The 13083-nt window shown below is 43.3% G+C and overlaps 1 protein-coding gene across 1 annotated transcript in view; it reads left to right on the forward strand.

Moving 5' to 3' along the window:
* Nucleotides 1-13083, forward strand: part of CFAP46 (cilia and flagella associated protein 46) — a 1558477-nt gene that overhangs the window by 1119098 nt on the left and 426296 nt on the right. Inside the window, exon 49 of the mRNA XM_086922533.1 lies at nucleotides 7991-8172. Coding sequence (XP_086778659.1) covers nucleotides 7991-8172 — 182 coding nt within the window. The remainder of the gene's footprint in view (nucleotides 1-7990; nucleotides 8173-13083) is intronic.

Below are 13083 nucleotides of genomic sequence, written 5' to 3' on the forward strand. Positions count from 1 at the left end.
TACCTTCGGTAACGCTATATGTGTAAGAGGCATTGATTAGTTATAGATTCCTTATCAACCCTCCCATCCTCCCTGTTCTGCAAACTGTTTTCTAGGGTTAAGGACTTCCTTTCAGGGCCCTAATTTTGTGCACCAATGGTCGGTGTCTTGCATGGCTCTAGGCTTCTGGCATGGAAAGTTGTGAACAGAGCTGACCTCAGCGCGCGAGGGCGGCGTCTAAGTAGCTACCGCGACATCATCCCAGCGACCACGATACCAACGACGAACGTGGAGCCAATCGATGCCACCTTTTGATGTGCATGGGTACTGCTGACAAAAAACTTTCCAGACCCAGTCTCACGCCTGGGGGTAATTCTAAGGTAAGGAATCCATAACGAATCTATGTCTCTTACAGATATATCATTACCAAAGGTAAGTTGCAATGAGTCCAGGACATTTGGACTATAATCCTGAAAATTCTGCCTCATCCTTGGATCTCAGATGGAGTGGTCAGACGTTTCCTGGCCTTTTAGCCTTTTGGGTCTCAGAGAGAGTAGCTCTGAGGTCTTTAGCCTACTGTATCCTCCTTGTGGACTACACACCAGATAGAATATTTGTCCCTCCAGTGGAAGCTGATGTTCCAGTAAGCCCACTATTGAATGCTATTCAGAGCTGAAATAAGAGTGTGCACAATCTGCAATGGTGGCTACTCAACCGCAATTGAACCAACGGCATTCCCCTTGTTAACCCACATAGAGCTGAAAGTAGTGACAGATGCATCACTGGTAGGTTGAGGAGGCCATCTGTTAGAGGTCGGGATCAGAGGACTTTGGTCTCCTGCGGAGACTCAACTCCATGTCAGTTTGTTGGAGTTGCTAGTAAGGTTCATTTTGCGATTTGTACATTTATTTTAATTCTTTACAAATAATCCTGTTTCCAAACAAGGACTTGCTTTAACAATTCCCAGAATCAACCACTGAATGGGTGCTCCTATTTAGTGATGGCACAGTGAAAGTGATGAAGTTTATAAATAGTGTGCAAGTGCTATCCATAATGCAAGTAAATAAAGGTGACTGATAGGGACATTATCATGCAACATACAACACTCAAGGTAAAAGTACTGAAATCCTCAATTAAATTTATAAACAGTCCACTGTGGAGAGTGTCAACATTTCAACCCAGAATACAGAATTATTCAGTTAAGGGTCATCCTAAGGATGTAATAATGTAGGAGATATGGCAAGGATCTGAGATGTGTGTAGCAGTAAGCATGGGGGTACATCATCAGGCTCGCATCGATGTGGACAAGCAGTTATGGTTAGTGACCACCACTGTCGTTATATAGTGCAGTTATTATGTCTCTTAAAGATGAGTTGGACAAAAGCCACCAAAATTAATCCAGTGGTAGGAGAATCAATTGATTTATGGTTCACAGCGTGCTCGATCAATAAGGCTTGAGGAGTGAGGGATTGTTCCTCAAGGATGAAGTCTCAAATGTAATGACAGTCTGGGGTGCCCTCATGAATCGAGAGGCAGTTTTAACGGATTATGAATCACGCATCCATGACGCCGGGCTTTGACAGTCGAACGATCGGTAATGTGAGACAAAAAAACCTTGCTAGTAGAAGGTTTCTTGGAACTATTGCCTTGGAAGTCAAGGGCTACACTACCCCAATAGGGAAATTTGTGTTGATAATATTTGTCCTACCCAGGTCCCCAGGTTATTGGGCTGCCCCTTTTTTCTAGAAACACAACACAACCATCAAAGGAAGGCCGGTGCAGGTGCTCATGGACAACACCACGTCATACTTCAACAAGTACTATGGAGTGGCGTTCTAGATAAAAAATGTCTATGCCTCTGAAAGCAGCTGGAATGCAAAGGGATTTTTCTGAGGGTGAACAATCTTACAGTAACATTAAACGCAAGGCCAGATGAACTGAGCCATCGATGCCTAGCAATCATGAATGGCAATTGCGCCCTATTAGAATAGAACTCTTTATGTTTATGCAGGCCTTCCCGTAAATTAGCATGCGCTGCACCATTTTCTATCTAGCCGCCATTTTAGGCTGTTTGAAACTGATCTAGTTCCCTTCTTAGAAATGCTCCACATTACTCCACGTTAGACTTGTTTTTGTATTGAGGGCACTGTTCTTACCTTTCCCAATAGATAGAGGCCGTCTCCTACTTGTCTAGTGGCGGGAACAGGGTGAAATTACCTTGAGCTGTATTAGATGGTGTGAGATATGAGAATCAAAACTTATTTTTTGCATTTCACTGTCCAGATGCATCTGCTTGGATAATTCCACTGTGGGCGTGCCTTCGCCCGGTTGTGAAACGTACATAATGTATCTTTATGCTTGGTGATGTCAGTTCCCTCTGCAGCACTCCTAGGGCTCCACTCTGAGTGTATCTGAATAAATAATTATTGGTGTGCATTCTCTACTGTCTAACCGACTCTTCATTTAGTACCGAAGGCTGAGAGGTGGTCTTAGTGACCTGGGTGGCCCGAATCGGGTCACCTACTTCAACCTACATGTGGTACAGCCATCTCCCATCAGTGGGGCGAATACTGACTCATTGTTTTCGCTACTACCAAGAATGTGCAATGTTAGATACGTCTGCAATTTTGAGTTTCCTAAGTAGCTTTGGTTGCGCAATGCTTTCTGTCTAGAGTAGAGCTCTGGACTCCTGTATGCCACCCAACACTGTCTCCCCTACTTGAGTTCTGAAGATCACGAACAACTGGGCCCAACTCATCCTAGTGGCACTGGATTGAGCTAGGCGAGTGTGTGGTATCTAGAGCTCCTGAGCATGAGCATCTGTCCTCCGATCCGGCTGCCGCTCCAGGACGAGCTTCAGTCGCAGTAGCCGGGCAGGGTTTTGCACCTGGGCCTGTGGCCTTTACAACTCCATGCTTGGAAATTGAGTGGCTATTGTTATCCTCCTGCGACTTGCATGCTGAGTTTACTGATTTTATCTTGGTGGCCGGGTGTTCCATTCTCAAAAATCAGTGTACGCCAGCTGTTAGGGAAAATTTAAGGATTTTTGCTGTACCCAACAAATTGATGCTTTACAGGCAAAGTTGTCTTAAGTTTTATTGTTTGTTCTATTCCCCAGTCCAGCAAGGACTTACTTTGGACAGCATTAGGGCTTCTTATCAGCTCTTTTGGCCTTTTTACAGTGGTTGGAGCAGCCTACATTTTTTAAGCCACCCATTGTGATGAGGTTTAGAAAGGTTTGCACCACCAAAACTCTCTGTGATGCCCCACTGGCACTTGCACTTTGTCCTGACTTGCTTGATGTTTACCCCTTTTGATCTAATTTACAGTTCCCTTGAGACTTCTGACCTTAAAGACAGACCTTCTCAGCCATAATATCGGCTAGATGTAAGAGTGAACTTCAAGTTCTCTGATTCAAATCCCCTTCTGCCACCACCTTTCCTGGTTTTTGGTTTAATCTGTTTACTAACGTTTTTTTAAGTATACATGTTACGATACAGACATATAATATATTCAGTAGAATCAGCCGGCTCTATATTACAAATTATACGTTGCATTGAGTCAGTAGGTATACAAACAATGGCTATACCAGTCAAACCATATAGCATAATAATCTACAAATAGCACAACCATTGTACAACAATATTCAGAGCTAGTCACTTGTTCAATACATTTCCATAGTATATGTGTATGTTAAGAATCCACAGGTATTCTTCCTATACAATGTCCTATTATCTCCATCCGGCTTTACTGTGAAGCCCCATCGAACAGGCAATTTATTAGGTCTGTAACAGTAAATCGATTATCTTCCATCTTCCAGCTAACAGAGGGGAACAACCAAAAGGAAAGAAGGGAGGTTGGGAGGTTGGGAGGGGAAGGGAAAGAGTCGCATCCACCACCACATCCCCATCCATCTCGGCCCAGCTGCATTATTCACAATTTGAGATTATTGTACACTGATCCATTGTATGTAAGTATTATGTGCATTATTGAACACATTATGCCACCACCTTTCCTGGTAAGTTGGTTTGAAGGACTAGGGTTTCATTCCTGCCCAAAGTAACCACTCCTTGTCATAATAATGAGGCTATAATCATTTCAGTACTCTTTGTTCCACCTCATCCATTTAAGGAGGAATAGAGACTCCATTGTTCAGATCCTAAAAAGCCATTGTGTTTCTATATCGATCATACCAGAGAACATCAAGTGGGTGATCAGTTCTTTGTAGGGTTTTCCAGAGGAAAGAAGGGGAAAGTAGTGCAAAAATGTAACATCTGATGGATTGTTCTTTGCTTAAAGATCAGCCACGTATTGGCGAAACAAAAGCTCAGAAAAGGCTTGCAGGCATGTTCCACCAGGGCCAAAGGTGCTATCACAGTTTTACCACTCTGAGTGCCTCTGCTGGACATCTGTCAGGCAGCTATGTTGGATTTGGTACACACGTTCACAAAGCACCACTCCCTTGACAGTCAGGTCTATTGAGAGGGGCATTTTGCTTGCTTGTTCCTACAGAACGTTTTTAGTCTTAGCTAGTTCACAGATCCACCATCTTGGAAGTAATATGATGGTATCTATTCACAAGATCAGGAGTCTATTGTTAGAACTATCCATCAGAAGAAGTTACTTACCTTTGGAAGCGATCTTTTAAGTGGAAGCTCTAACCACAGATTCCTTATTGACCCTCTCATCTTCCCGTGCTTTGACTTTTTAACCAGAAAAAACAATCCAATCTAGAGATTTACACACTTGTCATACAGATCTGCTGATGAGCTCTGGGTCTGAGGGAACGGATTGCCTGGAAAGCGACTGAAGTCAGTTAGCATGGGTGGAGTTTATATGTGGCTCTGCTGGTCACTTCCAGAGCGAAACAATGTCTGTGCAGAGATGCATGATGCCTGCAAGGGGCGCACAGGAAAACAACTATGACAATTTCCAGATCCAGTCTAACGCCTGGATATTATTCCCAATGTGTGGTTAAATAGGTTATCCACTAGAAAGATTGTTACTAAAGGTACGTAAATTGTTTGTTGTTTGCCCTTCCTTTGAAGTAGCACCCACTGCAGTTTTAATCAAAGGCAGAAACCGCTGGGATTGACATAAATTCATCCGAAAATACGAATGTCTTCAAATAAACATTGCATCTGAGGTTAGGCTGACTATATTACAATTTAAAAAATAGATTAATATCTGTAGGTAAGAAAATTACACCTATGACCTTTTCACACTAAATTAGCTATGTGCTTAGATTTAGGTTTTAAAAGAACAGACACGCAATTGAATTGTTAACCTCTAATCTGCTTAAAAGAGTTGGAATTCATCTCATCACTGCCCAGGGTGCCAAAAGAATGAGTCCTGCTAGGGCTCAAAACTCTCTGGTGCATGTTCTAGAGCGCTTCTCAACTTCATTCCCCCACTTCGGGCTTCATTGGAAGAACATTTTTTTTAATATACATGCACAGTACCTTGAAGTAATAAATATTAATACTGTAAGCAGCTGGAGCCTTTCAGCTCTAGTCGCTTTCAGTGCAAGTGATGCTGTGGGGCGCCGCTGTCTCCATCGAGTATCTGTCTTAATGGGAGAGATATCGTTAAGGGGATTATTTTTCAGGAATAGTTGCAGGAGGGTAATCCCAGAGCAGGAATCCACCAGTAGACCATCAGGCGATATGATCACCTGCTACCAAAGGGCCTGGCTCTTCTGCACCCATTGCCTTAACAATCTTTCTTCCTCCCTGCCCCTATGTTGGTAAATCTTTTACCTGTGGATGGCACAGTAGATGGTGTTTACCCCAATCTGTCTGCTCTTCAGGCGGAGGGGTCAGAAAATCCAGTGCACACTATGGAGTGTAAAATTAATCTATAGGGTACGTCACAAATGCGTGGAACTGTCATGCCTATAGCACTAACTGTCTTTCAACTTTTTGGGCGGGAGGTGAGGAATTTGACCTAAACTTGCCAATTAATTCAAGTGGGACGTAAATCACCACTAATAACCAGGAAGCAGCCCCCACCCCTTACTCTCCCCACGGCACAAGCCACTCCCACTCACCCAAGCACGATATGTCTTTTAGCCCATTTGGGGAGGCAGATTGGTATTGAACCCAACATCTACCTGCCAACGAAGGACAGAAACCACCATGTGGCACCAGGGATATGTAAAACAAATACAACTGATATGTGATGGCAAATTGGCATGTGGCTGCGCATCCCACCTATTGCCCTATTTGGCCTTCTACCCCGCAGGCAGTTTACCCCATTAAGTCTGCTGCACAGGGACAAAAATCACCACTGGACACAAGGAGCTTACAAAAGTGATACCTTGGTTGGGGATATTGCCCCTACTAGATTGTGGTCATATATCAAAAACTGAAGTACTCTACATTTAATTTGACAAACAATGAGGCAGCTCATGAGTGGTAGTTAGTAACCAAGAAGCTAAATACAACCTTTGAATTCTATATATGATCTGCATTATAAGATATTTATTTTCTGAGTTTAAGACTAATGATGCATTTAAAATCTTATCTTATTTCTAAATCTTCATTTCTGTTAGTTGGGTGATAGTATTTTTCTCTAGATTTCACATGGCCTGAAATTATGGAGTAATAACAGGCCTGCAGTCAAAGCTGAAAAATAGTGCATAAGAAATGCATTAAAATGTATCTATGTTAGTAAAAGTGTCAGAGACTCTTCTAGATTAAGGATGTATCACTGAAATATGCACCTTGACCCAGTTTTGTGCAATAAACGCTGCTGACATTTTCTTGTGGAAGTTTCTATAGTTATAAAACCCCTCAAATCTACTGAAGCTTAATGGTGATAATACAGAGGTCATGATCGTGGGTAAGAACGCCTCACTGTGGGGTTCTAGACATTGGCCGGAGTACCTTGGGACCCTGCCCACCTCGTCTCCTTTGGTCAAAAATCTGGGCTTTCTCATGGATAATACACTCTCCATGAAATCACAAGTGGCTAGAGTCACTGCAACTTGTTTTGCCGTTCTCAGATGGCTGAAAAAGATTCTTCGACTGATCCCTTTAGCAGCACAAAGAAAGGTCATCCAGGCCCTAATCATATCCAGACTGTGCAATTGTAACATGTTGTACCTAGGCACTGACAAGACCCTGGTTCAGGGCCTTCAGGTGGGGCAAAATGTTACCTCTAGGCTGCTCTTTCTCTTACAAAAATCTGCCTCAGCCTCCTATCTGCTTCAGAAACTGCATTGGTTGAGTATCAACAAGCGCATTGAGTTTAAAGCAATGTGCTGTATGTTTAAACCCAAACATGGCTTAGTACCTCGCTACATTCAGCAACTGGTGGGTCCCTACCAGCCAATTCGCTCCCTAAGATCTTCAAATCAAACACTGTTCTCTGTACCGAGGTGTCGTTTAACCCACATGAAAGGCCGCTCCTTTGTATATCTGGAACCTAAACTGTGGAACTCTCTCCCCTCAGCTTTAAGGAATTGTAATTCAATCGTGAGCGTTTGTAAGGGTCTGAAAACCTGGTTATTTAAACTTATTGCATCAAACCTGTGCACTATCTTGCGTTGGGAAACCCTTTGGGTAACTGTGCGCATTACACATTGCATTATGATCATTATAACCTTAGATATTTTTATCACCAGATTGAAAGCTGCACGTTTTTGGATCTGTTGTAGGTTGTAAGCTTACCTTGCTCTTCACTGTCTCAATTCATGCAATTGTTTTAACACTAAACGTTCGAATGTTTACATATATATATACATATGTGTGTGTGTGTGTGTGTGTGTGTGTTTATGGGTGTATGTATGTATGTGAATTACTCTATGACTGTCTTATACTGCCTATTTACTTTTTGTTATCGGTCATAGTTTGCTGGAAACTTGATCGTAGGAAATTATTATAAATTAGATTTTATTGGAGATTAATCATTTAAGAAAATCAGTGCTAGCTAGTGAATTACCTACTTGTGCATGACTTGTATGCCTTTTGGTTGTTTTCAAGTATTGATTCGTGTTTTCTTGTATTAGTGAAATCTAAGGTTGCTTTTTGTGCCGTGGATTCCAACCTGCTGGTGGATTTGCTGGACAAGATGCAACAGTACAAACAGGATGTCATGCAAGAACTCCTAAAAAAGGAATATCAACGAAGTATTAGTATAAAGAAGGCTGTATTTGAGAAAATGGAAGCTGTGAACCAGAATGGCTTTTTGGTAATCTATAAATATGTGTTGCTACTAATTAAATGTTTAGATCTCACTTTAACGTCCATTGGTTTTCAAAATACTTTAAACGCTTACCATTACATTGGAATTGAACGTTCTGTTGCACTATATATTTAGCGTGTTCTTTGTTTCTTCACAGAGAAAATTTCAAGTGATTGCAGTTGTTTAAAGTATTCTTTAATAATTGAGTTTGGTTCCGCATCTTCAACATTTAATTTTTTATTTAGCTAAATCAAAACGTAATACAAATAAGAAACCTATTAAACAATGTTAGAAAGTGTAAAAACTTTGGAAATCTGGCAAGAGAAGATTGGTAAATGGAAAGAATTGTCACTGGGTAAGACAATGAAATTCATATTTGATTAGGAATCGACACTTCCACATTCCCCAAGGAAATTCCCTGATGGTGAAAAATAATCTATTTGATAAAAAGAATATATGTTCTGCTGTAATTCAAAGTCCACGGATGTGTCCATTATGGTTAATAAAATTGTTTCCTACTAATTTGTTGCGGGCCTATGTTCCAGCTATATCAGACGACTAGGTAGTGTAAGAAACCTCCATATCCCTCAACAGGACTGCCACTCCCTAGTTTTAGAAACCAAAATTGAGACACCTATTTGTAGGAACGACATAGGCAAAAAAGTGAAGTAACAGCTCCCAAGGCATTTACAAAGGAATGAAACCAAGCCGCTGACAATATGAACAGCAGTAGCATTACCAAGGAAGGCTGTTGTGAGCCCTTGGGTATGAAATGAGCTACATGTGACAGTTAAAAGAATAAATATGATATGGAGTGACAGTAAATGTAGGTGTGTGTCAGTAGCTAGCCAGAAAGAGGGCCAAACTCGATGTCAAAGTTCCAGCCGGAAAACAGGATGTGAAGTTATGCAAGAAAAGTCAAGCGCACACAACCTAAATTAGTTGATAGGTATTGTCTTGTGTTGTTAAGGTAAGGATAAAATCACACTCAAATGTTATTGTCTTGTTTGTTTTTTATTGATCTGGTGAGAAGCTCCCCTAACCAAAAGGTGAACTTTTTTGCACAAGAAACCAGCCGACACGTGTTTCGTTAATAACGGGGTACACCTGTGACTCTTCAGGGCTGTGTAATCTGGCTGAGGGCAGTATCGGGGGACCGGTGATAATTCCAACCCGGTCCTAATCGGGTGTAAATATAAACAGACGCGAGAAGAAGGTGCTTTGGAACGCGTCAGAAAACAGGTATCCGGAGAACCGACGTACTTTGCTTGAGCTCCTTATCACGGCCACAAGCCTACGAGCGAGGGCAAGCGGATTTGCTTCCCTATATTTTCTGACCGTATTCCCACGGCGGACTTCTCGATCCTTGATACCCGTTTTCTGACGCGTTCCAAAGCAGGTACTACAGGTAGTAGAGCGCCATCGCATTTCTGAACACTCTAATAACTCTCCGCTGAACTTTTTACTCATAAGATGTGAAGTTATCCCTATTTTCAAGAGAAGGCACATATACTAAGAGGTGTTTAGCTGAACAGAAATCTTTATTTATTGGATCAAAGGAGGCTATGGGAGCGAGAAAAGGCCCTAAGGGTTTAGGGTTTTAGGGATAATATTAGAAGGAGGGCGACAGGCTTCTAAGTTTTCTTTGAAATGTTTTGGAGTGTATGAGCTGGAAAATCCAGCAACAATGTGTTGCACCTATACTGTTGTTACACCATCCTTGCTGTATGTCTCTTGGTTAGTCCTCTCAGGAGATTTCCTTAATTGACAAAATACATTGCTGCTGTAGTGGATTTTCTGTAGTTTCTCTACAAGGCTTAGTGAAATGAAATTAATGAAATGAAATTGGATTTGTAAAGCGCATGGCTGCCCGTAAGCGTCCCAGCGCTGCCTAACAAATAACAGAAAACTCAAGAGGAACAAAAAGTTTAAATTTAAGGAGTTTTATGGAAAAGAAAAAATTTAAGAAGTTTTCGAAATTTGAGGATGGAAGGTTCAGTGCGAATTTGCCTCGGGAGGGCGTTCCAGTTTTTTTGCCGCATTTACAGAAAAGCGGCGGCCTCCCGTGCGGGCTTTTCTAACTCTGGAAACTATAGCAAAATTTTCAAGATCCGATCGGAGGGCACGCGGGGGTCTATATGGACAAATCAAGCTCCTTAGGGTCTGGGGGCCTTTGCCTTGGAGTGCTTTGTGGACCATACAGGATGATTTAAAGGATATTCGCTCACGTACTGGGAGCCGATGGAGGGCTCTCAGCAATGATTTGGCGGATGTTCTTCTTGGGACGCCCATAAGCATCCTGGCAGCAGCATTTTGCACCCGTTGTAAGGTGTTAATGGTGGTTTCTGGTGCTGCCAGGAGTAGCGCATTGCTGTAGTCCAGTCTGGACAAAATCAATCCCTGGATCAATAATTTCCTGGACTGAAAGGGTAACAGAGGGAGAACTTTCCGCACTGTTCGGAGCAGGCTGAAGCATACACCCGCCACTTTCTGGACATGTGACCTAAAGGTTAGTTCGGGCTCAAACCATACCCCTAGGCTTTTGATTTTCTCTTTCGGTGGGGGCACCTCGCCCATACAGGGCGGCCAAAATGCTTTGGGCTGGGAAGTAAATTGGTGGCCCAGAATAAGAATCTCGGTTTTTGCTCCGTTCAATTTGAGCTTAGAATTAGTCATCCAGGAAAAGATTCCGGAGAGACAGGCCGAGAGGTTATCTGAGCATCCCACTTGTTGCGTCAGCGAGACGACTAGTTGGGTGTCATCTGCGTAGGTGATGCATTTAATCTCGAACGGGGCTACTACTTCCTCCAGTGGGGCCATGTATACATTAAACAAGGTAGGGCTCAGTGATGAGCCCTGGGGAACTCCACACTGGAGGGGAGTAGATTTGGACATAACGCCATTTTCCCAGATCCTGAATGCTCGTTTGTCCAAAAAGGATTCCAGCCATTCCAGGGCCGTTCCAGCAATCCCTAGTCTAGCAAGACGGTGGACTAGTATTTTGTGGTCCACCGTGCCAAATGCGGCGCTTAGATCCAGGAGGATCAGAACTGCCGATCCCCCTGAATCTAAGATGCACCTCGCCTCCTCAGCCACAACTATGAGGGCTGTGTCAGTGCCCTGTCCTGGGCGAAAGCCCATTTGCGAGCCACTCAACAGGCCATTACTTTCTACAAACTCCGAGAGCTGCTGGTTAACAATTGTTTCGGCAATTTTTTCCAGACTGGGTAGCAGAGAGATCGGGCGAAAGTTGGTTAGGTCAGCTGTATCAAGGCCCGGCTTTTTTAGGAGTGTCTTGATTCTGGCTTGCTTCCAGCTGAGTGGAACCACCCCTTTCGTAAAAGAGGCGTTTAATAATTCCATTGCGAGGGGGGCAATGGTATCTGCTCCTTGTTTGAGGATGTACATGGGTGCTGGATCGGATGGAGAACCACTCTTCACAGCAGAGAGCGTGTTACAGAAATCATCCATAGAGATGCATCTAAGGGCATCCAGCCGGGGCCTGGAGTTCTGGACTTTTTGGTTCCGTCCAGAGGTGTCAGGGAACAACACCCAAAGACCCCGGAGTTCCACCTGCCTTGGTGCGCAAATGAACAGAAACACGGGCTTCTCGATGGTGGCGTCAAAGACCAAAGGTTTATTACTGCAGGGACACAGAAGTCACAGAAACTACGCATGGGCAGTGTCTAGGAGCCTGTTCAAATTGTACAAAGAGGGTTGTTCCTTATATACTAAATTTTAAGCTGGGGGCGAATTCTTTACATATAATACATTCCCAAAACCTTTGTGTCTAAAACAATAAATATTTGGCGTTACACAGGAACCATTGATAAAATCTGATACAAAACATCTACGGAGAGGGGTTCCCACTAGTTCATCACAATCCCTTGTCAATATTGCATTCAAGAGCCGGACCGCCTCATCGTAAATTTCGTTACCTCCCCCTAATAAAGGCCCAGAAGGAAAGGAGCAGAGCCAGGTGCAGAAGATAGGAAAGCGGGATAAGAGATGTTTGTGGGTCATAAATGGGCAAGGCTACCGGCTTCGGCCGCCTAATCATGATCGGGACAATGGACACGAGAACCAGTTCAGGTGGGCTGGCCTCGGGCAGAGGAGGCAGCCTTTGTCGGGTCATGCAGCTACAGCGTGATCTGGTTTAAGGTGCACGTGTCATGAAAGAAGTGAATCTCCGGCTAAGGCTACGTGTCCTTAATCGAAATGAAGTGATCAGAGGTTATTGCGTATGTGAGGGCAAGAAACACAAAATGGCGGCCATGATCTAAGATGGATGCCGTGGGTAGATCAGAAATGTGTTCATAACAGGAGTGCTCTTGCTCGTAGTATAGCGAAAACACCAGGATATGCTAAATGGATCATTTGCGGTTCGCTGATACCAATATTATGTATTTCCGACAATATTGAAAACACGGGTTCAAATCGTCACGGAACCTCAGACCCTCCTTTTGCCCTTACATAGGCAATTACTCAGTCTATGTCAGAGTCTAGTTCTATACTCATCAGGTCAGTGACATGCTGTTGTATCATCATCCTTTCTCGCGCCTTTTCTCCAACTGCAGGTGGTTTCCTAAAACAGGTTGCAGCACAAAGACTACACAAAGCGGGACCACACTGGATAATCAGGCAGCATGAGAATAGGAATACTAAGATGACACCAATGACCATTAGAACCTTCCATCCCCACGCTGAGATCAGAGTCCAAAACCACTCCATGAAGGACCAGTTTCCCTTATCTACGTGAATAGAGTCGGAAATCTTGTGTAGCTTGGAGATCGCCTCATAGACTGTTGGAGCATTATTAGGAATAAAGACACAGCAGCTTGATTGGATCATTCTACATACCCCACCTCGGTCTGCAAGGATAACGTCTAGAACCATACGGTTCTGCAACGTCATGAG

This window comes from Lissotriton vulgaris, chromosome 5 (assembly GCF_964263255.1).
Source record: "Lissotriton vulgaris chromosome 5, aLisVul1.2, whole genome shotgun sequence".
In the NCBI taxonomy this organism is placed as follows: Eukaryota; Metazoa; Chordata; class Amphibia; order Caudata; family Salamandridae; genus Lissotriton; species Lissotriton vulgaris.